The sequence below is a fragment of the Cricetulus griseus genome, chromosome 3 (genome assembly GCF_003668045.3).
Source record: "Cricetulus griseus strain 17A/GY chromosome 3, alternate assembly CriGri-PICRH-1.0, whole genome shotgun sequence".
NCBI classification, from domain to species: Eukaryota; Metazoa; Chordata; class Mammalia; order Rodentia; family Cricetidae; genus Cricetulus; species Cricetulus griseus.
Window position 1 is genome coordinate 139,024,758 of NC_048596.1, and position 24,227 is coordinate 139,048,984.

The 24,227-nt window shown below is 43.2% G+C and overlaps 1 protein-coding gene across 1 annotated transcript in view; it reads right to left on the reverse strand.

The window, feature by feature from the left end:
• Positions 1-1,158: 1,158 nt before the first annotated feature.
• Positions 1,159-24,227, reverse strand: part of Atp10a (ATPase phospholipid transporting 10A (putative)) — a 166,401-nt gene continuing 143,332 nt past the window's right edge. Inside the window, exons 14-22 of the mRNA XM_027404730.1 lie at positions 21,304-21,488; positions 15,641-15,965; positions 13,266-13,342; positions 9,818-9,943; positions 5,406-5,606; positions 3,632-3,712; positions 3,426-3,530; positions 2,810-2,997; positions 1,159-2,432 (exon numbers count right to left, since the gene is read on the reverse strand). Of these exons, the coding sequence (XP_027260531.1) occupies positions 1,814-2,432; positions 2,810-2,997; positions 3,426-3,530; positions 3,632-3,712; positions 5,406-5,606; positions 9,818-9,943; positions 13,266-13,342; positions 15,641-15,965; positions 21,304-21,488 (1,907 nt within the window). The 3' untranslated portion in view covers positions 1,159-1,813. The remainder of the gene's footprint in view (positions 2,433-2,809; positions 2,998-3,425; positions 3,531-3,631; positions 3,713-5,405; positions 5,607-9,817; positions 9,944-13,265; positions 13,343-15,640; positions 15,966-21,303; positions 21,489-24,227) is intronic.

Here is a 24,227-nt window from a genome sequence, read left to right on the forward strand (position 1 = left end):
TTTACCAGTAATTAGTTTGGGAACTGCTGGGCAACCTTTATATGGGAGGTTATAGATACTGCTTAGGACTACTGAGAATGTGAACAGAAGTCTCTCCTTTAAATGCATGACTATAGTCTTAGCTGACTGGAAGAAACGCTGACCAAGAAAAGAGGCAGCCTTATAAGACTGAACCCCAAAATGAAGGGAAGAGATAAGATGAAAAATCCTATGCCTTGGTTTGTTTTATGTTTTGAGAACAGAATACACGAGTCTGGCTAATTTATAAAGCACAAAAATGTGTTCCCTTGCAGTTATGGGTGCTAGGAGTCCAATGTTAAGTTGCCTGTATCTGGTGACAGCCTTCTTAATGCATCATCACAATGGTGGCTGGTTAAAGGACAAGATAACAAATGTAGTCTTGAAAGCCCCCTTTGATCAGTGTTAATCCACTCAAGATGGGGCCCTTGTGTCCTGAACATAGCTCCCCACGAAAGCCCCCACCTCTCAGTGCTTCTATATAGAGATGGAAGCTTCCATCATAGAATTCTGTGGGGACATTTATAGCCTATAGCATCCTGGATCAGTGTTGTTGAGTCCAAGGTCCCTAAAGCCCTGTTTCCTCTGGAACTGGTACAGTGAGCATCCACTCTGAGGAACGAGACACATTCTGATACTTGACAAGAACCATATTCAGTGGGCAGCTCTCCCCCAAATCTTTATCCTCTGGTCCTCTGCATTGCAGTCTGAGGAGACAGATACCCATTGGAGAAGCCTATGACATACACTGCTTACTTCCTATCCCAAGTGTGTGACAGGGTAGGCACTACATGGAGGATGAGTTAACATTGCCGTTGAAATATTTGAGTTTATCATCAAGAGTCTTAAGCATCTCCCTTTCCCTTTCAGATAAGGAGATATGATAGCTCATCAGACAAAAGCCTAAAGGGAATTACTCAAAATGTTTAAGATTTTGGTCAGTAGAGTCTGGCTGTTGCCCATGGCCTGCTGTAAGGAGTCAAGGATAACAGGCCACTCTGTGAACCTGGTCTATACATCACAGTACCATTTTCTTCAATGTCTACAAGGACTTGCATAAAGAAATGACCACACAGTGTTCAGAACACATTCACTCAAGCCATACATCAGCATCTTCACACAACAGTGGCTACCAGACACTCTTTTTGCAAAGTGGAGGTTGTTTATTGCTTGTGGTGATTTTAGCAAGAAATACACATGACATTGGAGCTGTCATACCTATGAAGTGAACTTTATGAAATGCCTGCACAGAACTGAGTATTGGCAGGAACTTCACATGAGTTTTTATTGAGTTTTCACTTTTCTTTTGCTGTTGCTAACATTGGAAGCTAATGAGGAATCTGCCTCAGAGGTCACACACTCTCCCTTGCCCTCTGGTCAGCCACCCCAGGGTTCAATGTACTAGTCACATGTTTATGCCTGCTTGAAGAAAGCAAGGGCCCTGTGTGCTGAGGAAACAAAGCATGTAGCTTTTCTTTATAAAATGAGATGAAAAAATAAATCTAGACACACTTTCCAAGTGTCACTTTTCTTTAAACTTTATATACAGATAAACAGATAAAGATATGTGTTCTTATTTCTTATCAGTATACTCTACTTAGAACTTTAAAAAATAAACTTTCTTTTTTGGTACCTCTGGTTTCCTATATTTGTCTTGGAAATATTTAAAAATACATCTTCCTAGAACTCTTCTGTGCAAATAATAAACATAAATAACATTAACATCTGTTACATAATAAAAAGGCCATTTCAAGGATTTGTCACCACAATTGGCTGTGACCCTTTGGAGGTGAGACTAGAAGTAGCCTGTGGCTTGTCCCTGTAAGCTGTGCAGGTCTTGATCTGGCTGTGGGGGGCTGGACAGGAACTCACCATCCTGCTTGTCCATCTGTAAACTACTTCTAGACAATTGCAAGACACTTCCCAGCCCACTGGCCAATGACAGGGAGGAGATCCAGTTGAGTGAGCCAATGCTGGGCAGATGAAAGAGTGATGATAAGGGGGCTGGCTGGGTAGTACTGGTGGGTTTCCTCCTGGAGTCCCCAGGACACTCTACTGAAACAGCCTCCTCAGGCCTCAAGGGCCCTGAAGCCTGGGTTCCCAGACCTTCCAGCAATTTGTTCTCTCTTAATGGCATATTTGTATCCACTGCACTGGGCTCCCCGCTGGCCTCTGGGGAGCAGGCCAGCTGCTGTGTGAGCTGGGAAGTTTGAGAGGCACAATCCCTGGGAAGGGACTCAAAAGGTCCCATGGTCTTCTTCTCTGAAAGCTCAGTTGCTGAGTCTCCAGGTGGTTGTCTCTGAGCTGAAGTCTCTTTGGGAGCATGGAATTTGTTGGAAGATTTCTTGGCTAACTGGCGTCCCAGCTGGAGCTGGGTGGGGAAAAGGCTCCCCAGGAGGGCTTTGAAAAACAATCTAGAAAGAACACAAAGAATCAGATGGCAGCCCAGACACAGCAAGGAGGGCCTAGGCCCTCCCCCTAACAATGTGACAGACTTTGAAGGTCCCTGGTGGGAGATCTCACTATCCCTGGGGAGTAGTTGAGGGGGTGGAGGGGGTTGGTGCGGAACATGGGAGGATGAGAGGGCCAGGGAATGGGAGGGATGGATATGTAAATATGAGTAGTAATTAAAGAATTTAAACAAAAGAAAAAAAAAGTTAAAAGGAAAAAAAAAAAAAGAATCAGATTCTATAGCAGGCCACTGAGCTTCCTGAGACTCAAGCAGGCCCAAACACTGCAAGGGCAAGGGGTGTGTGCCATACTTGCTTGTCAGTTGGAGTTATCCACTCACCTGGGCATCAGTGCAGCAACAGGCGCGATGAGACACGTCAAGTAAAACAGAGGGTCACCCAGTAATGTCTGCATGGTCCAGTAAGGGTTAGATGGAGGATAGCATGTTGCACAAGAAGTGTTGTAAATCAGAGCCACGGAGAAAAACAAAAAGGTACTGAAGCCACAGGCTACCCAGTTGAGCCACGTCTGAAAGGAACCATAGAGAAAGGGCTTGCACTTCACTTTAAGAGTAGCAACAGTGACAGCAACGTGCCTTTATCAGGAATGGTTAGGGGTGTGCCTTCCAGAGCCTAGTGAAGACTCTTGGTATCAATGGCTGGTAGGTCTTAGTAGAATAGCCTGGGACAAGACTGAGGGCAAGAGGAGAGAGAGAGAGAGGCAGGGGCATAGCAGTGAAGGAGACAAGAAGGAAGGTAGATGAAGAGGGCTCAGGAGGGTGGGTGGTAGGCTGTCCCTTTCCCCAGGGAAGTGGCTTTAGGTAGGTATCATTTTCCTTTTTAATCACACCGCTAGGGTAGCTTTGAGGCCTCCTATATGTGTAAAACACCTGCTGGGAAGTATGTGGATCACAACATCAGTCCCTTCCCAAGTGTGACCTTGCCCATGGCTCTCACCCAGGTTTTGGTTTCAATACCCAGGTGCAGCAGGAAGGTGAACAGTGCTATTGCTGTGACAGGGGTCCCCCAGGTAAATACATCCACATCAGAGTCATAGTAGGCCTGAAAGACAAGCAAAAGGGCAAAGTCTGTGTGTCTGTAGGTGCCTAGAGGCAGCTGAGGGAAAAACAACAACAAAAAATCTGTACTGGGTTCCCACTTACCAGGTAAGGAATGAAAAAGCATACCAGGCTCTGGAAGGCAGCATCCACCATGTTTAACCAGAATGCCTGTGGCCGGTATTCCTGGGACACAGAAATAGGACGGGTTTAAAGAGATTGGTCTGTCCTCTCCAAGACATCTTTGTTGTGGTACGATCTTTCTGTACACTGTGAAAATTTATCTTTTGCCAAGACACCATCTAATCAGAAGTTTTACAGAGAGCTGAATGGCCAACAGCTAGGCAGGAGAGGCTAGGTGGGATTTCCAGGGAGAGACAGGATAAGGAGAAGCAATCTAGGCCCTTGGATTTCACCAGTAGACTAGGAGCATGTCAGGCATGCTGTACACAGGAGAGGTAACCAAGCCATGTGACAGAATGTAGAATAAAAATATGGGTTAATTAATTTATAAGATCTAGTTGGAAATAAGCCTAAACTAAAGACCAAGTTTTCATAATTAATCATAAGTTTCTGTGTTTGTTATCTGGGAGCTGGTGATCCAAAGATAGTCTGACAAGAAAGCTTGCTACACATTCTTGAGCATGTGATATGTTAAATTCTTAGGTCAAGCATTGGAGACTGTTTCAAGACCTGAGGAGACCAAGGCTCCAACATGGCAGATGAGAAACCAAAATAGACAGGCTCATAGCTGAAGGCAGCTGAGTCACTGGGAACCTTTGAACCCAGAACACAATCCCTATATGTATATATCAACAGAGGTCATGAATTTGAGAGGGAGTCTGAAGAATGGCTGGGAAGAGTTGTAAAGGGGGGAAAAAAGGAAGGGTAGAAATGATGTCAATACCATCAGTACTCATGAAATTCCCAGGGTGGGGCAGGAGGACAACACTGCCTACTAAGCTTTACAAAGGAACTTTTCATCAGGAAAGAATAGCTGAAACCTTGGGCCTGCTCCCTGACCTCCCCCCTCCCACCCCTGATCTGGGCCCTCCTAGTCTTTCACTTTGAAAAGGTTTTAAGGTGAGTCCCTTAGAAAGACTCTTACTAATGAGCCTTAACTTTTAAAGTTAGATGATGGATGTTTCCTACTGGATTTTTAGTTTGTTTGTTTTTATTTTACATATATGAGTGTTTTTGCCTGTATATATGCAGGATGTTTATGCATTGCCCAAAGCAGTAAGTGCTCTCAGCCACCAAGCCATCTATCTCTCCAACCCCTCACAACGTGAAATAAAGAAACTATTACTCTGGTTTGGGTATAGTCTCACTGTGTCCCTGAAGGTTGATTCACTAATGCTTAATCCTGTGAAATATTGAGCAGAAACTGGTTGCACCTTTGGGAGATAGTTAGGATACACCAAAGGATTTGTTTGGCTTGTAGGATGCACACAGGATTCAGGAGCAACATTAACCATCACTTAAAGGGAAGCACTGGTAACATTCTCAGTGGTTACCTCACTCCAAATGACAAGTTTACATTGTCTTGTCTCATGGGTGTCTGGGGAGTAGAAGGGGCAGGTGGGATGTTGGGTGGGAGGGGATGGAGAGGGAGAAGGGATTGACATCTGAGGCAAGCTTGTTCCTAATTTGAACTAATAAAATAAAATAAAAGAAGTTAATCATCTCGGGTATTTTGTTAAAGCAGGGCAAAGCTAACATATTGTATTACAGAGTATAGCATACGGCATCCATTCTACAATCTTAACAATTTTCTGGGGGTGTTTAATAGTAGGGACTAGGGGGAAATTTCTCTTTCTGAAAGATGAAAGGGAGGGTGGAGGCCAAGAGACGAAGGCAGAGACACTGGAGAGCTTACCTCCATGTTCTGGCCACTCTTGTAAAGCTGTGGCTCTCTCAGCAACATGTCTGCTGGAATGTCTTTATCCAGCACCCCAGTCACGAGCTGGGGAAGTGATGAGAAGAGCAGATTAAAGAAAATCAGATACCACTGGTCAATCATGGCAGATGCAGAAAAGCCACAGTAAAACTGGAACCAAAACAGGAGGCCCACAAACATCTGCAACAGAGAGAGGAGCCATAAGAACCGGTTACTTTTTAGCTGTCCCTGCAGAGACTCATCTGAAGGACTCAAGACCCCTGCAGAGATTTTCTATAATTAAGTGGCGAGGTAGTAATTTCTTCCAGAAAGACAGCCCTAACCTCCAGCTTTGTTGTTGGCTTGCTCACAATCCTCTTCTCCCAGTTTCCTGTTCTCAAGAGACCAGCAGAAAGAATTTGGAATTCCTGGGAATATCCCAGGGAGGAATGAGATTTTATTCTAGAAGAACTGGAGATGGTTAAGGTGTGACTGGGGCTTAAGATGACTTACATTTTAAGAGGGCCTGTGGCTCCTTCCCTAGGGCCTTCCTTTTTTCTATCTTCCTAAACACCGACCCTAGGATAGATCTGAGAACCCCGTTTTCTTTCTTTCTCTTTTTAATTATGTAGCCCTGGCTAACCTTGGATTTATGGTCCTCCCATCTCTGCCTTACTTTTGAAAAGGAACAGTGGAAAAATCATCAGCAACTTCAGTAAGAGGAAGACACATGAGTACAAGAGCAAAGGCAAGAAAATAAGAAGCAGAGAGTGTCATCAACCCACTCAGCAGTGGTGGGAGTTAGGTAGGATGTCTTTCTACTTTCAACAGGTGAGAGTATCAGTGGCTGAAGGGGGGTGGGGTATGGCAGTCTGATTGATGTAAACCACGGTGGTTCAGATCTTGATATCTCCCAGAGGCCCCTAAGCTAAAGCTTGTCTCCCAGCTTATTTGGAGGTAGTGGAAACTGAAAGAGGTGGGACTAGTGAGAGGAAGTTAAGTCAGGGAGGGCACGTCCTTAAACAGAATACTGGTAACCCAATTTTCTCTGCCTCTCTGAGAACCATGCGGTAGATAGATTTATGATGTACTGCTTCATCATAGACCTAAAGGAAACAGGGCCAATTGTCTATGGGCTGAAACATCTGACACTATGAGCCAAACAAATCAAACCAAAGCAAAGCTAAAAACCCCCAAACAAAAAACTTTCCCTCGTAACTTCTTTATTTCAGTTATTTCATTAGAGTGATGCAAAACTAACAAACATACAATATGTTTTCACATTCATTGTGTAATTTGGTATAGATCACATCACCTTCTCTATTTCAGTGTCCCCATCTATGGCATGGCCATACTAGTGAGAGCTATATAGGGAGGCTGTTGAGATTTAAAGGATCCAATGCCTTTAAAGAATTCACGAGATCCCTAAAATACTGGGGCTATTGTTAGAGGCATACTCTTCCTAGTTTAATGTCATTTCCTTCTTCGAAGCAAAACCTCAAGGTGCTAACCTTAACACTTACAGAAAACTAAGGTTTGAGATTTGAAAGTGATCAGAGTATGAGTAATAAACCTAACTTGTTCAAACATGAATGGATCTCGGCTTAAGGTGTCAGAGGCAGTCTCCAAAGGAGATGTGGAGGAGTGGATGAATGTTCCACTGGGCACAGTGAGGACTGCGTCTGGGTCCTGGAGCTACAGATCTCCATAGCCACTGAATGAGTTGCTTTGTGACTCTGGCTCTTGACTTTACCACTCTGAGCTTTGATTTCTTGCCTTGAAAATGGCTTCTGAGGATCAGAAACCAAAAAAAAAAAAAAAAAAAAAAAAAAAAAAAAATCAAGTCTATGTGGGTGGAAGCGCTGACTAAATCCCCCAAGTACTGTTTTAATCTATGACTTAAGATTCCTAATATGCCACTGACAGACTTGGGCTTCTCATTGATTTTCTCCCCGGCCTTCCTCCCACGGCTCACTCTTGCTCACCCACCATCGTGGGCTCAGCCTTCTGAGTCATAGGAGAGCAAATGGAGTCAAAGGGAACAGGAAGAAAACGACTTAGATAATTGAGAGCCCCCCTCATAATACACCAAAGAGCTTTAGTACTAAATCTCCGTTACTATAGAAACTGTTCTTCTCTGCTCTTTATTGGAAAGGCCAATTTATTCTTAAAATTAATGACTCTCTCCTGTGGGGAGTGATTACCCTTGAACTCCTCTCGGAGATGAATGCTCTTAACAAAGCCCTGCATCTTATATGAGGGAAAGCAGCGGCTCTTTCTCCTCCCTGTATACTCCAACAAGGACAGGCTTAATATGGCAGGCAGGGAGAGGGTTGGCTCACCTCAGGCTGCCACCTGAGCCTCTGTTTAACTCTAAAATGGTAGAGAGCTTGGAGTGTGTGATTCTCACTACCTTCTCAAATCCACAGTATTCAAATGGGAATCATAGAGATCAGCTAGCTTAACTCACAGTTCTGTTTTTTCGGATTAAAAAAAATTATTACCCAAAGAAGTGAAAAAGACATGGTTCTCAACTTATGATGCATCAGTTTAGGAATTTTCAAGTTTACTATGGTGGTGTGAAAACAATATGCATTCTGCAAAACTATGAATTTTGGTATGGATCTTTGTCTGGGCTTCATTTTCTCAGGAAATGCTGGACAGTGGTTTTGAGCCGCAGCTCCCAACTAGCTGGCCACGAGGCAACAATGCTCCAAGTGTGCTGGGCCATAAAGCTATGGTGGTAGTTGCCCTAAGTGTACTATATATATTTTCCACTTGTGATGTGTTGTTATCAAGAAAACATGATCCTACCCTAAGCTAAGGAACAACTATGCTTAAGATGCCACTACTAAGGACGGAAAGAAATGAAGCTGCTTTCCAGTCTAACCTTCTCAAAGGGGTCATTCACTCCTGGGAAGGGAAGTTGGGAGACTCTAGGTTCAGGGTATCTGAGGCCTGGCCGTGCTGGCAATTCAATACTAGGGACATAAAGAAAAGGAGAAATGAACTCACAAGGGCAGAAACAGAACAATGTTTTTGGATGTGGTCCCAGGTGGAGGCTAATCTGAATTAATTTCCAAATCTACTCAATTAGCCATGTCCTGATTGGTTGCAAGCATTCGTTGGAAGGCATTTTGAAAATCAGGCAAGTGAGTGGGTGGGAGAGGTTAGGAAGGGAAAGTGTGTGTCAGCCTCCAGAATGAACTATTAAGAACACAAGAAAGAACTGTACAGACAGCAGCTTAAGAGTTAGCATGAAGTTTTCATAGGGAATTAAAAATAACCTTTTAATTTATTTTATTCTTTTTCAGTAGAGGACAAGATATTCTTGACACTGGAGCTCTAGTATCTAGACAGTGAGATTTATGGGACAAGCTTAAAAGGTCATTTATCCCAAGAGTGTTTAGTTTGTCTTTTTGTTGGTTCACTCAGCCTCAAGCTGCCAGAGGCAGAGCCAAAACCAGAAGGCCCTCAGGGGAGTGTCTAGAAATCTTAAAAATGAGTCAGAGTTTTATGGTGATCCTGTGGGCCATTCTGCAGTCCTATGGAGTATGAAGGCACTAAGATTAAACATGAGTACCATGTGGGAGAGATCTGGAAGGGCTCTGTATTCAAAGCCCCTGAAGAGACACAAATGTTCACAGTGCATCTGGCCTAGGAATCTTCACATTAACAGAGCTACCAGAGTGTGTACCTGCCCCAAGCCCAGGAGAGTACCGAAGCCCCTTTCTTACTAGTTCAAGGCTTCACTTGGGGATTTGTACAGGGCTAGTGGGAGTGTGTCTCTTATACACACCATTCAATGTCTGAACTATATAGCAAAATCAAGTAATTTTATATTCACTAGGCCACTGAACACACTTTGTCTTTAGCCTTCCTTGTCTACAACAGAGAAACCAGTGTCCCACTGCAGATATACTAGTGGAACACTCCTAGGAAACACAAGGATATAGGCTGGGGACTTAAGAACAGAAGCAGATGTCAGATTGTGATAGTCTTAGCAACTTACTATCAACTTGGTCACTTGAAACTGCTGGCCTTGTCATTATACTACTTTATGAAGTTATATATGAACTTTGTTGTGTTGCCTACTGTTTATAAGACCTTTCATCATTCAAAAGGCAGCTGTTTTCATTTCCCATGAGTTAGTTTTTGGATATTAGAGAGTACAAGGCCAGGAAACGATCATAGAAACCCAAAAGGATGGAGTACACAGGGGACCCTGGTGGTCTGCTGGCCTTATGCAAGCATTGATCCTATAAACTGTATGCCTTTGAGGGGTAGTAGTGGGGATAGGGTTGTCACAGAGGCCTTCTATGGCCCTCTTTTTCGACTCTGAGTCTGCAGTGCAAAGTAGCTATTGTAAGCCTTTAATTGAAAAATTCTAAAGACCCGTGCCAAATACCTACTGTGTTTTTGTAGAAGAAATACAGCACCATGTTGGCCAGTCTGGAGTAGCACCAGTGTCCGTGAACAATTAACAGTCTCTCCAGGTATCGGAATCTTGGCACTGCAAAGTCGCTTGCCATCACAGCCTTGAAAAGGAAAGTAATTCTCATCACTGCTGATGCCCCACTTGGCATAGAAGAACAAAGGCAAGGCAAAGCACACATGGAAGGAAAAACAAATCCAGCTTCAATCACAGTGCTAAGTGTGGCTTTGTTTTATTAACTCTTTCAGTTTAAAGAGAAAAGCCACTCAATAAGCACTGTTGCTCAGGGATGCCACTTTCTAGATCCATTTAAGGCCTCAAATGTGAAGTATATGATTAATGAGTTTTAAAAAGCTTCATTTTTTCTCTTGTTTCCTATCAATTCACAAATCATAGAGATGCATGGAATTTCCCCCACTTTCTCCAGCTCCAGCGGTACTTATTTCTATACTATACCCAGATCTCAAGGATGAGCTAAAGATGACCCACTGATATTCATCAGACAGACATGCAGACATTCTTGGAGTTGAGGTTTTTAAGGAATGACAAGAAAAACAAATAATGTTTGTCACTCATGCACTTTGTTTCTAAACATCATCCTCCCAGCTGCTGGATCATCTGCAGATGCTGAAGCTATGGGTATAAATGGCAGCTGTGTGTGAGTCTACTCTTGGCCCTCCCCTCCCTTCCTGCAGTCTTCATCACTGTTCACTCATGAAACTGAAAAGAAGCCACATTTGACTTCCTCTTGTCTTCTCACAATGCCCCCACAACACCACGCATGTGGAGAAACTCAAATGACATTTGTTGAATGAATGAATGAATGAATGAATGAATGAATGAATGAAAAGGAAAAATTCATTAGGGATTTTTCAGAATGGTTTTCTCTATTTCCCTTAAGGAAAAGCTACCTAGCACAGTACTTGTCAATGCCATATGCAAAGAATCCTGACAAAGAAACATTTTACCTTATGTATTACAGACATTGATGGTGAGTACCTAGGGGAGACTTAGTTGCTCTTAGGCTTGGGGCAAGGAAACAATCTCCCATCCATAAAGACTTGTGACTGGAATCACGTGAGCAATGATGGAAACAGATGGAAACTGAACAAGCAAATTTCTAGGTAGGACGGGTCTGATTATTTTTGTACACTTCAAGTTACACGTCATGGAGATTTATTGTGTAAGATGGTCGGTCAGACCTCTTCTGATGACACTGGTGCCTGCATGTTATTCCAGTAAGTGAGGAAATACTATTCTTATCTCTTCTTGTGTAGCACGGATGTGAGAAATCTGGGCTGAGTCCCTATGGGCATGTCAGGGTAGGTCACCAGCCCAGCCCCTGTCAGACAGCCACCTCAGGCCAAGAGCTGGAAGGGACAACAGAGCTTCTGTGGTTGAAACAGTCACTGTGGACTCTTCTGGTCCACCATACTGTTGTGTCTCTGGAACCAAACTCTAACAGAGGCAAGTCCAAAGTCCAACAGCTTCTACCACCCCATCTCTAACAGGACAGCTGGGGATGCTGGAAGTATTGGCAGAGACTATTTCTACACAGGAACAGGTCTTGTGTCTGTGCTGGAATAGGAGTGGGAAGGAAAGGCAGAAGACTGGAGAGACAGGTGAGTTTCCTCAGGAATTCCCAGCATTTGGAAGTGTTTCCAAAGACAGCCCCAAAGTCTACACTGTGCCCTACAATCTATTTGTTTTTCAGCACTTGGGATCCAACCGAGAGCACTGTATGTGCTAGGTAAGCACCCCACTCCTGAGCTGTGTCCTTAGCTCCTTTTCAGTGACTGCCCTCCTTTATTTTTTTTTTTTTCCGTTTTTCGAGACAGGGTCACTCTGTGGCTTTGGAGATTGTCCTGGAACTAGTTCTTGTAGACCAGGCTGGTCTCAAACTCACAGAGATCCACCTGCTTCTGCCTCCTGAGTGCTGGGATTAAAGGCGTGCAACACCACCCTGGTGGCTATCCCCTTTGAATGAGTTTCTAAGTTAAATCCACTCATGTCAGTGACTATATCTAATGGTGTCTGTTTCTAAGGCTGTGCCAGGCATAGTGGAGTCTCATCGATTGTCGAGAGAATGAACAATGGGGTAAGTGACTGAAGAATCAAAAAGCCTATGAAGCATTGGGTTCAGAAATGGATGTTCCATTAGGCACATTAGCCTTTTGTATTTGTGGGAACAGAATCTGCAGACTCAAACAACTGTGGATGTCAAATATTCAGTAAAAACAGTATTGAAAAACATAGAAATTGTTGTCTCTAAACAACACAGCACAACTACTATTTACATAGTGTCTCTATTGCATTGGGCACAAGGAATCATCTAGTGATTACATAAAGTAGATAGATGGGTTTGTGTAGGGTTTATGCAAATATACCAGTTTAAATGGGAGACTTACACATCTGTGGATTTTGTGTTGAAGCAGCTCCCCCTGGATATTGAGGGGCAACTGTACTGCACTGTACTTCCAACAGGGACCCTATTATATGACTGCTGTTTAATATTGAGTCAGAAAATGAATGTTTCATAAATAATGGGTGATCCAACCAGTGAATAAATGGTGATTAACATTATGATTTTAAAAAATGCACTGAACACATTGTTCCCTAAAAGCTTTACCAAAGTTTAAAAGAATTTGACTTAAACTTGCTCAAGTGTGTAGGGAGACACCCTAGCCCCGCCCAATAGTCCTGGGACAGGTACCAGGTGGAACCGGGACTCACCCATAAGGGCGTGGTGAAGGAAAGCCAGGGTGACATAAGGGAGCTTCTTAAGGGGCTGCATGTGGGGACCCTGGCCCCTTTTGTTCTGGCTGCGCTTGCTGGGTTCTATAACCTAGCTCTGGCCTGTGTTTTGCCTTGGTGTCTTCTTGAATAAAGAGACATTAATCTTACACAAGTGTTAGAAGTTCTAATACTATATCCAGAGCAGCATATTTTAAATTAACTAGTATTTTCAATTTCTGGAACATTCAGAGGTGACATAGAGACAGATGAAAAGCACAGATGGAACTTCCATGGGAATCAAGATGGCTACATACCATCTTCAGAGTGATTTCAGATCCCAACAGTGTCACAAGGCAGCTTTTACAAAGCATTGTTACTGTTGAACATAGTAAACAGAAATGCCTCCTGGGATGAGCCAGGGGAGGAAATGACTTCCTTCATCTCTTAGAGTCAGAATTTCCCAAAATATACTTGTGTTGACGCAGGCAAAGCTGCTTATTGCGTGTGGCTTCATTAGCAGAATGACATTCCATCTCACCTTCTACCACTGCCTTAGCAGAAGGTGAAGGCTAACCCATAGTGAAGGCAAATCCTTCAGCTTCATTAGAGCCCAGAGACAGGCTGGGACAACATGCACAGTTAAGGCATAAGAGCCCAATGAGGGCCATTTAGTTCTACAGGTCTTTTACCTGCATGCCCTCCTGGCCTGAGATCCCCACGCCTACATCTGCCACCTGGATCATGCTGACATCGTTGGCCCCATCACCTAAAAACAACACAGGCAGGAAGAATCATTGATTTTGAGATGCATAGAATCACCCGGACATGATGAGCCTCTCGGGTCCCTGCTGGACTGAGTTCTGTGAGAAAGGTCAGAGAAAGGGCAGAAGAACAACTTCGTGAGAAAACTGAGATAACCAATCAGAATCAGGCACAAGACAACATGGAACTGCCAGTCACATCAAGCTGTCCCAGAAATCAGCTAGCACTGAGCCACCATCTTATTCGGTGGGTTCTCTACTATCAGGGTATGCATAAAAATGGTCCTTAATGTGATGTCAAAGTAAGAGAAGCCATCATCATCTTCATTGCTATTGCAGTGACTCAAGCACTCCATCTGAGCATCAGGACCTCTCCAACTCATAGTCACCTTAGTATTTTTCTTACTAAGTCAAATAGTTTAAGTTTTGTTCAGTGTTTTATGCATATTGATTACCTCACTGAATTAACCAGTATGAGCTTTTTGGCTCTGAGGCATAAGCAAAGAAAACGTCCATTGTACCATCAAGCTATTGACTGGTGGATGTTAAAAGTCAGAGACCTTGACATCTTTGGGATGTCAAAATGCAGACATATCCATTATAATGTGAGGCAATAGCAGCCATTCTTGGAATTAGGCTCAGAATAGCCCAAGGCATAGCAGACATACCAAGCTGTAAAAATAACAGATGTAGATAGATAAACAAAAGTCAGAGTGACTCACAGTGTGAATATAGGTTGTCCCTTTTATTTCTGCCTTTCTCCCAGTATTGGAAATCAAACCTAGGATTTTTGAATGCTACACAAATATTCTGTCACTGCCCTATATCCCCAGCCCTCTTTTTACTTTTAATTTTGAGACAGGGTCACATCGAGTTTGTTGTAATGGCCTTGAACTTACTCTGTATCCCTAAGGCTGACCTTAAACTTGTAATCTTTTTATCTCAGCCTTCTCAGTAGTTGGATTCCCAAGTATGCCCCAGGTCTGTGATTGTATTGTTGTTTATTGGGCTAACCTCAATGGATAATCAGTATTTGTTGAATTAAAATTTTGTGAAACAATGGGAATCTCTGTCCAATAATGCCCCCATTCAAAATGAATTATGATGCACAATGGGTCTCTCTACGTCTAAACTGTTGGGTTTATACTGGGGCATATGGTCCAAGAAATGACATGACATTCTAAGGGAGATTAGCTTCTCCTTCCCTGTAGGAGATGCTATCTTCCCTCAGCCTGGGTCAGGGGAGACATAATGAACACTTTACTCATATCTCCTAAGTATGTGTCCTCATCCATCTGTGCATTCTCCTTAGTGGACACTATTGAGCTCCATAATTCTTAGGGTGTGCAGACTAGGTCTCACACTTACTGCTGGCTTCTTCCTAGCAGACCAAGTACCCATGGTGATAGCAGTTAATACCTCAGACTTTCTGCAAATAATACTGTAATTATAGGTGACTAATTGGTAAAGATACTTTATCACTGAGCTGACTTCTTCCCAGGAGTGGGTTGTATTTATAATTGGTGTTATGAGAGTTACTGCCTTCCTGGCCCTCACCAGGAAGCAGCTGAGCCTGTGCTGGAGACTAGAACCAATTCAGAAATGGGGACAGATGGTTCCCTAAGAATGTGTTAAGTGACCACCACCGTGGAATCTAGAAGGGCCCCCAGGCAAGAGTACCTACAAGGAAAAATAATGCTAGATACTGTCTTTAAATGATTCAATGCTGCCTTGAAATGGATTTATTTAATGAGATGCTTGTCTAGAACAGCCAAGAAATTGAGCTGAGAAGAATCACTGAGGCTTCTGTTTGGTGCAGTCTGGGTCCCTGGAATATCATAAAGCCTTGACCCCAAGAGATATGTGACAACTCAAAGCCCTCAAATCCTTGAAAAGGGCCTCTGTTAAATAAACATGTGCTATCACAAGACCTGTTATTACCTGTTACAGTGAACCGCAGTTCACTGAGGCTGAACTGTGTAGGACAGGTAGGTGTCAAAAGCCCTGTCTCCCAAGAATTTGCTTATACTCCAGCTTGGCTTCTTAAATTGGCAGTTGCTGACCTTATAATAGTACCTGTAATTGCCACCACATCTTATGGCTCTTTGATGTATGTTTTATGCCTGAAGTTTCCATTATACAGTATAACAGGTATAATAATGTAAGTGGAAACAGGTGAATAAGGCTTCTCTTGTTTCACAGTGTTAGACAGAGAGGAACAGAAATGCAGGTCACATTGAGAGGGGGTAGCCGAAGAAGGCAGCTGTAGGGTCAGGCCCTGCAGCATTGGCCTAGATACTTGCCTATGGCCAGGGTCATGGCCTTGAGCTTGCTTCTCACCAGCTTTACCACCATGCTCTTCTGCAGAGGGGTCGATCGGCAGCAAAGGACAGAGCGACACTGCTTGGCAAGGAAGAGAAATTTGTCCTCCAAGCTTTTCTCAAGGGCGTAGGCCAGACTTCTCCCATCAATCACAAGACTCGGGCTGGGGCTAGAGTCTGAGGATGTGGAGGCTGGGATAAAGGAGAACCCCACGCTCACGTTGCTTTCAGTATACTCTGGGGTACTTTGGGAGTTTCTGGATTGCACGTAGTGGAGGCATTGGTCCAGGAGGGCAGCACATGCTTCCTGAAATCAACAAGTAATGTATTTCAGGAGAGGAATGTCACTCACCCTGGTTATCTGCCTCAACACCCCATGTTAATGTCCTTCTAGGACACACGGCTGTCGTGAATGGCTCTTTAGAACTCCAGGAAAGGAAGTTCAGCTTGAGAGGATGACTTCCTGCATAGGAGGAAAGAGCTCATCGTCCACTGGATTATACTTTATTGGCCATGCAGCTGTGCTGAAGTTGAAATGAGCATGCTCACCTGCACAGGTGTGGCACCACATAGTCAGGCTGAAGGTTCAACCTGTGTCTGTCTGCAGTTGTCTGAAGCCTTCACCTAAACCTTCCTGCCTCATACTGAGCCATCAGTGGTGGTGCACAAATCTCTTTCTAAGCCTTTGCTGGATCAGCCAATAAAGAAATATAATTTTTAGTGTTCTCTCTAAATTCTCCATTTCCAATTGAGAATGAAAAAAAAAAAAAACTCCAATTACTGTGGCTTTTCATTATCCCCTTCCCAAACTGAACCTGAGTCCCAGAGAGAAGGAAAACCTGATAGTAATAGGCTTTGGCAGCAGGAAGCAGAAAGCAAACAGGGAGCTCATTTCCAGGAACAAACCCACAGGGAGAAGTCTGAAAGGCTCCTGTCCTCCTTCACACAGACAACCCACTGGCCTAGAGCCTAGTTCCTTGCAGTACGCTGTGGACATCCAGCTGTGGCCAATCAATACTTACTGAAGTCTGTTACATTCAGAAACTAATAAATCTGAAAAGAGATTGCCAATGCTCTTAGGAAGACTTGCAAAGGCAAGCCTATGGACATGACCACTACCAGGCACAGATGGGAACATACACACTTGTGACTGGAGACAGAAACTTCTGCTGGAGGAGGACATGCTGGTAACTGGGGAAGACTTAAGAAAGTGAATGCAGAAACGCCATGAGGTCCCTAGTCCAATTACAAAGCACTGACATAGCTGGTTCTTGGTGAGATGAAGCAGGATCACCCCGTCCTATCTCTCCCTTGATGCTGAGATATTATATCTGGCCAGGTGCACACAACAGCTATTCATGAACTCTGAAAGCAAACAGTAGCATTCAGATAGGGAAAGGAGATTATCATAAGGACACCAAAGGGTGACAAATGTTCCATTTTTATCCTGGAAGCTTAAGGCATGGCCTGAGGTCTCAAAGAATTGAAAGTAGATACCAGAAACCAGGAGTTCTGGAAGGAACCCTGTACTCTGGCTGCAGGAGAGAGGAAGAGCATTCTCAATTCTCCAGTAAGATGCAGAGACTCTCTGCTTTTTTTGTTTGTTTGTTTTATTTTCCTGTCTTCTCCTAGTCTCCATCACATGAGTTTTGCTATGCTGGCAGAGAACAGGGCCATCTGGGGATAAAGATTCAGAGAGAGTAGAACCTGCTTCTTGTCCCAGGCACTGTGGTGTCAAGAAGACAGTATGACTGCCTTTCTTCTCTGTCCTGTTATTCCTGGACTCCACAAGCAGGTGGAGGGGGAGGAAAACAGGAAGTAGAAAATAGTAACACACATCTTGGCCTTCTTACCAGAGGACAGAAAAGGGGGCTCTTGGGAAACTAGAAAGTACTAGACAAAAAGCGGGATGCTTTAGCTGGCTCTAAAATGCTATTATGAATTTATGACTTCACTATATGATGTGAACACATGGGCATAATTCCGAGGGGACAGCAACACTCTGGAAATGACATTCCAGCACAGCCACAATCCCTGCTCCAAACTGTCCTCCAAAGAGAAATATGTACATTCAAAGCTGGCACTGGAAGCAGTCAAAGGCTGAGAAAACCATACATCTGGAGAGAGGCTGATCAGAGCCTGCACTTCAAATCGAACATAGTAGATACCCTGCTTCCAAAACGTGGTACTCCAGAGGAATTTATAAAAAGGGTGAAAGTCATAACACGCTACCCATAATGCACATGACAAAATCTCACAGTGTCTGAAGAACCAGGAAATTCCAGCTCCTGTAGAAAAGCACAATGGACAGAAGGTAACTTTGACATTGGAATAACCTAACAGACATTAAGGTAGCCAGCATAGAAAAGCTCCAAGCAAGCATCAGTCTTCTGGAAATCAGCAGCAAAACAGTACTGGGGGAAAGACTATGAGCATTATACAGAAAGATTATCCAGAAATGCCAATTTAACTCTAAATACTTTATGCAGAGTCTTTGTCCTCCAGGAGGTGGAGAGCAGCACCACACTCCAGAAGTGTGAGTTCACAGGACTTATTTCCAAAGAGTTCAACAGAGAAGGGGGGGCTGTATTCCTTGTAAAGCGGATATAAGTGGCTGTAGGGGAAGCTGTAGCCACGGATACAGTGGGAAATTACCAATATCGAGCCAAGTGGAAATATAAGGGTATTTAATAGGGAAAAGCCTTACTTACAGAGCAACCTAGCCAGTCATTGTGGCAGCAGTCTGTCCAGCAAGTACCAAAGTGAAACCGAAAGAGAAAACGCAGTCACTCTACGGCACCCTGAGCATGCCCTCGAAAGCGTGATCAGGCACACCTGTAGCCAGCCCCTAAGTAGGCGTGGCTACAGCTTCCCCTACAAGTGGCAAATACCAGGTCATCAGCAACATGATGGCATGATTATGCAATGTGATGAAATAATGAGACCTCATGCCCTCCACACAAAATTCATAGCTTCATTCTAGATATAATAGCAACATCAGGTGAATCTAAAGATCAAACAGTCTATAAACAATTTTATCAGCCCTCTTGAAAACACCAAGGACATGAAAGACAAAGATAGTCTAAGGAACTGTCACAGCCAGGAATATTTAAGAGAGCTTTGACAAACAGATGTAATGTGAAATCCTAAAACAGGATGGTGGATGCCAGCTAAGATAATCTAATATAGGAGGAGCTTTAGTTAGATCATGTTAATAATGTTGGTTTGTGGGTATCGAAAATGCTCTATGCTCCTATAAGATGCTAATTGGGAGAAACTGAGTATGATGGGTAGGCTCCAAAGACTTTTTCAAACATTTTTCTAAGTATAAAACCATTCTATACATGGAGTTTATTTTCCAAAATCATCACTATACAGGCTTAGTAGTAAAGAGACAAAACATGTGAAAGCCAGTGAGCTTGAAATACAAACACACTATGGATCAAACTGCTTAAGGCAAATGGCGAAGGAAAAAAAATCCCAACAGCAGCCATACAAAAACAGTCATTGGTTAATAGGTGGCATGGGTTCAAAGACTGCACTGATTTCACTAGAAAGCACGTGTCTAGAAGGAAGTGGAATTTCTTAGAGTCCCAAAAGGAACTCAGTGAAGACATGATTCTAGAAGGAAGTGTATGTAGTCAAGACATTTCCTGAGTAAAAAGGCAGTATTTTTTGTCAGTGGACCTGCCCTAAAACAATTTGCCTCAGATACAAGGGAAATGATGAGCCAAGGAAACCCAGGAGGAAATTCTGACTCCTGACCCTTAAGACACAAAAACTAAACCATTCCATATCAACTGATGGGTGTTGACTTTGGAGAAGAAAGCAGCTCACCCAACACAATTTGGTCTCAATATAGACCATTCCTTTGGTTATTGAAAAGCTAACAAAATTTGATGAATTGAAATATTATCTAATCAGAAATATTATCTCACCAAAATGAAATCAAACTATGAATCAGTAACATAAAAGTGAAAAGACAGGACAACCCCCAGTATTTGAAAATGAAACAAAACACTTTGAAATAGTCCACAGACCAGAAAGTAAATATAGGAAATATTTATAAAAAATATCTTGAGCTGTATGTAGCTGAAAACACATTTCAAAATGTCAGGTGCATACATTTTGTTTATATTAGGAAAGAAAAAAATATTTGGGAACAGGGAAATAAAAGCAAGTTGAAGATGATGAAGAAAGCAGTCATCAACAAAACTGAAAACAAGCCAAAAGAGAAAAGAAATCATGGCAACCCAAACCTTCTTCTAAAAGAGTCAGTATAATTGATAGACTGGTGTCAAAAGTAATCAGAGAACAGACACAAAACATGAATGTCATAAATAAGAGAGGGAGTGTCACTAAAGAGCCATAAACATCAAGGTAGGGAGGAGAAACTGTGAACATGTGGCTCACAGGGGAAGGGTTCTGAGGTCTGGACAGCTGATGATCTGGGTGTGGAACTTAGAAAGAATCCATGAGTATCCATAGAGGATGTCATGGCCTTGAGCTCATAAAGATGGCTGCAGAGGGGCTCTACATAGAGGGAGGCGTGGGCTTCACCAAGAAGCTTGTGGATAGCCTAAAGAGATTTAAAGAGGAGGAACTAGTATCTGGGAGGAACCAGATACTAGTTCAGGGAGTCACTGGGAGTAGACACCCCTTGCATACTTGAGGATTTAACCAAATAAATATGAAAGGACAAAGGACGTGCCCAGAGGCAGTTGATGACACTGGAGGAGTTCATACTAAATAGATCACTGCCTTGGCTCCACATGCTAGACATGTAGGACCTCATGGAAAAAAATTGTACTTTGCATTAATAAAACACAGATGTACATTCCTTTGGTATTAAGAAATCCAAAATCCAACCTCTCTACTCAGAAGACATCCTTTTCCAGGATCTAGCCTGATAAGTGGAGTCCTCACCCTTAATCAAGGAAACTTCTTCCAACAGCCAGAGATCATTACAGAAAACCATAGCGAATCAAAATGCAGAGTTGTGAAGCCTGGCCCCAGTGGATACATTTATAATACAACTGTGGGACCCAAGGCTCAGAATGTATAGGGAAAGGGGGCAGAACAGTCATAAGAGCCAGAGGAACAGGGAGTTTGCTGGAAATAACAGAAATAACAGAAGCTACATTCTGCTTAAACATGAGCTCAACAGGACAACAAACAAAAGACACGTTAACATGGATGAGGAAAAGCCCAGAAGATCTCATCCTTCAAAAAGAACTACAGACAATGAAGGAATGCTGAGAGTGGGAGAAATATGAACGTAACAACAATAATTGAAAAAAGAGGCCATGAATTTGAAAGAGAGCGAAGAGGGGGTAGAAGGGGAGGGCTTGGAATGAGGAAAAGGAAAAAAAGAAATAATATAATTATATTATAATCTTGGAATACAAAATACTAAAAAAAAAGAAATCCCAGAAAATTCCACATCTTTGCAAGACAATGATAAGAATGTCTCAAATCTCAGAAATAGTACACATGCTAAGAGGGATGCAGTGGGCAGGTGTCCTCCTCACTGTGGCCACCAGAGGTGGAAGCCTCAGTGGCGTTCCAACAGAGCTCTATCTTGGGAGCCTACAGGACACGCAGCCATCCTAGGACAGGGCATAGACTCTCTGGAAACTACATACCTGAGACTCAGCATTCAGTGTGATGACTTCTTCATCATGGTCCAGCAGTTTGCAGGCATATGCAATGTTAATGGCTGTTTCTTGTTTGTCACCTGTGAGAACCCAAATTTGCAGACCAGCTTGCCTTAACTTAGCGATGGTTTCGGGAACTCCATCCTGAAGACGGTCTTCTATCCCAGTGGCACCTGGTTGAATGTATGATAGTTCCAGTGAATTGCTCTTCACAATTACCAATGGGGTATAAGTGCCATGCACCAAATATACCAAAAGACAGAGGTGGCACTACCAAATACCTAAGACTTTCTGGTGTCCCTTAACATCCTGCTAACACTACGAGGCAGCCATTTCTCTCTTGTTCTCCTGTCCCCTCTGGCCCTCGCCCGCTTCGTTCCTCTCCTGTCGTCATCCATTACTCCCACATCGCTAGCCCTCCGCCCAGGTGAGGGCCTATCCATATGCTTAGGCCCATACAGATGTAAAATAAGAGGATTATTACCCCCAGGCCAGGTAAAGTTACAGCCTGGTGTTACTTAAGAATACAATGGTGACTCGGAGTTTCCTGGCGCCATCACTGTTTATGTCAGCCAGGGCCTGAACCCAGAATATTCCATAACAGGGATATTCGGTCCCCCACAGGGGTTCACTCACCAGATGACACTAAGTGGCAGAAAGTCCCTCTGGAAGCAAGGTAAAATGATTCATCATTACAGGGCTGTGCTGGACACTTAACCATAGCTGTTGCCATGACTTGGTCAATAATATGTAGGAGGAACAAGTGCGACTCACCAAACATTAATATGTACACTCACAAAAGCATACCTTGAAATCTTTCTGACTAACAAGCAGCTAACTTTTCATGTAATCTGAAAACAGAGACTATGGAGGGAGAAAATATGCCTAAGGATTAAAAGAAAAGACTTAGTAATTACCCATCTCCTATCCTCCAGAAAGTTTCCACAAATGAAATTCAGTGTTTTTGTTTAACCATGTCAACCATTTGTTATCCAAACCAATGGTGGAGAAAGACCCATTCATTTTTAAACAACACTATCAGAATGCCTTATCCACAAACAAGGAGTTTAAGGGGCAAGTTCCTCTCACTGACTTCATTAAGAATATATGACAAGGTTGAACATTGCTAACCAGAAAAAGATGAAATCTGAAATGCTCCAGAATCCCAAATGTTTAGATCTAACATGATCTCGTGATAGATTACCACGAAAACACAAGGTGTGTATGGTCTGAAATTGCCTTCAGGCCTCTACATAAGGTGTAAGGCATACAAAATGCAAGATCATAATCCCTAGATTTATCATAGTGCCGATACAAGAAATCACAAACACTTAAAACCAAAAACACTTCCTATCCTAAGAAATTTGGGTGAAGAATTATCAACCTGTATTCAGTGCTAAAGTGTGCCCGAGTCTGCCCCATTACTCATCTGAGTACACTCTGGTAAGATGGTTTCTGAGCTGCATCCCATGACTTCCTGGACTCCAGGCCTAGCAGAGGCATTCTTACTTCAAGTTCCCTGCATGGACTGAATGCCTGTGTCCCCAGCTGCCAACAGTGCTTTCAGATGAACAGATGGGAGCCCTGACTCCCAATATGACAGTGTTAGGAGGTGGGGCCTTTGAGGTGATTATGTTTAGCTGAGACCATGTACCATGATGCATGGAAAAAGCAGTTCAGTTCTGAACGCTACATGTACCCACGTTCCAATACCCAAGTGTCAGGTGGTTTTTGATGGAAGGGGAAAGTAAAGAGTGGTTCCAGATAACATTTAGAGGAACCAGCAAGAATTCTGGGGTAAATGAGCAGAATGCTACAGTTAAATTTTGTTTCTTGCCCAGGAAAAGCAGTTTAAGAGCCAAGAATGAAGGTGACCCTTCCTGCTCAAATGTTACTTGTGGTTCTCTTAGGTTGTTTAACATAATCACCTAAATAAAAAGATTGAGAAAGAAGAATTTGGCTTAGAATATTAAAAATATACACTGCTCAGTGAGGTGTTGGGAAATTTCCTGAACTCCCTTGGTGAAGCTGTGCTGGGTGGCTCTTTTTAAAGCTTAGGCTCCATCACTTAAAACATAAATTTTCTAGGTGCTAGGAGGTGGAAAGCAGTTAGCAACTGTTGGATTTTGTCTATTGCCATATATTCATGCAAAAGAGCAAAAGGTGAGTTGATCTCATTTTCAGTGTGAAACTAAGATCTACAGAGGCTGTTCTAACTTAGGATATGTTAACAGAGACATAGCACCAAGACTGGGAAGTGGCGGATGGCCAGATGCTACAGACAATTTGTAGACAAAAGACCAGTCAGGTCGTCTCAGGTGTAGACAATATCACAAGAGATTATCAGTATGCCAGTGACTGAGTGCAAGAGCCCATGCCCAAACCATACTCAGTGCTTCATGGCATTTCCTCCTTCCACCCTTGCAGCCACCTTCCCCACATATCAGAAAAACAAAAACAAAAACAAAAAAACAAAACTTGGATGCAAAGACTGAGTAGCTTGTCCAAGCTTCCATGGCTAGTAAGTGGTAGAACCTGGACATAATAACCAAGCCAGAACTCCAAACTGAGAAAGATGGCAGGGATGGAGCAGTGAAATAACTCACAATTGTGCTTTCACGCCCTGGGAAGGGAAGGGATACCATCTCTAAAGTAGGTCTAACACCCACCACGAGAGTGTACCAGGAAGCAAACCACTCCCTCTGAGAAGTTAGTACTGTCCAGGAGAAAATACCACCTCACCACTCACCACCTGAGCCATGGAGGGAGAGTACCTGGGATAAAAGAAGCTGGGCAGGTGGTCCTGAAGAATAAGCTCAGGATCCACCCTCTTATCAATCTAGCTATCAATAAAGGACATTCCAGGGAAACTATTTCCGGGGGGAGGGGTTTATGTTGTTCAGTTTTTTTTT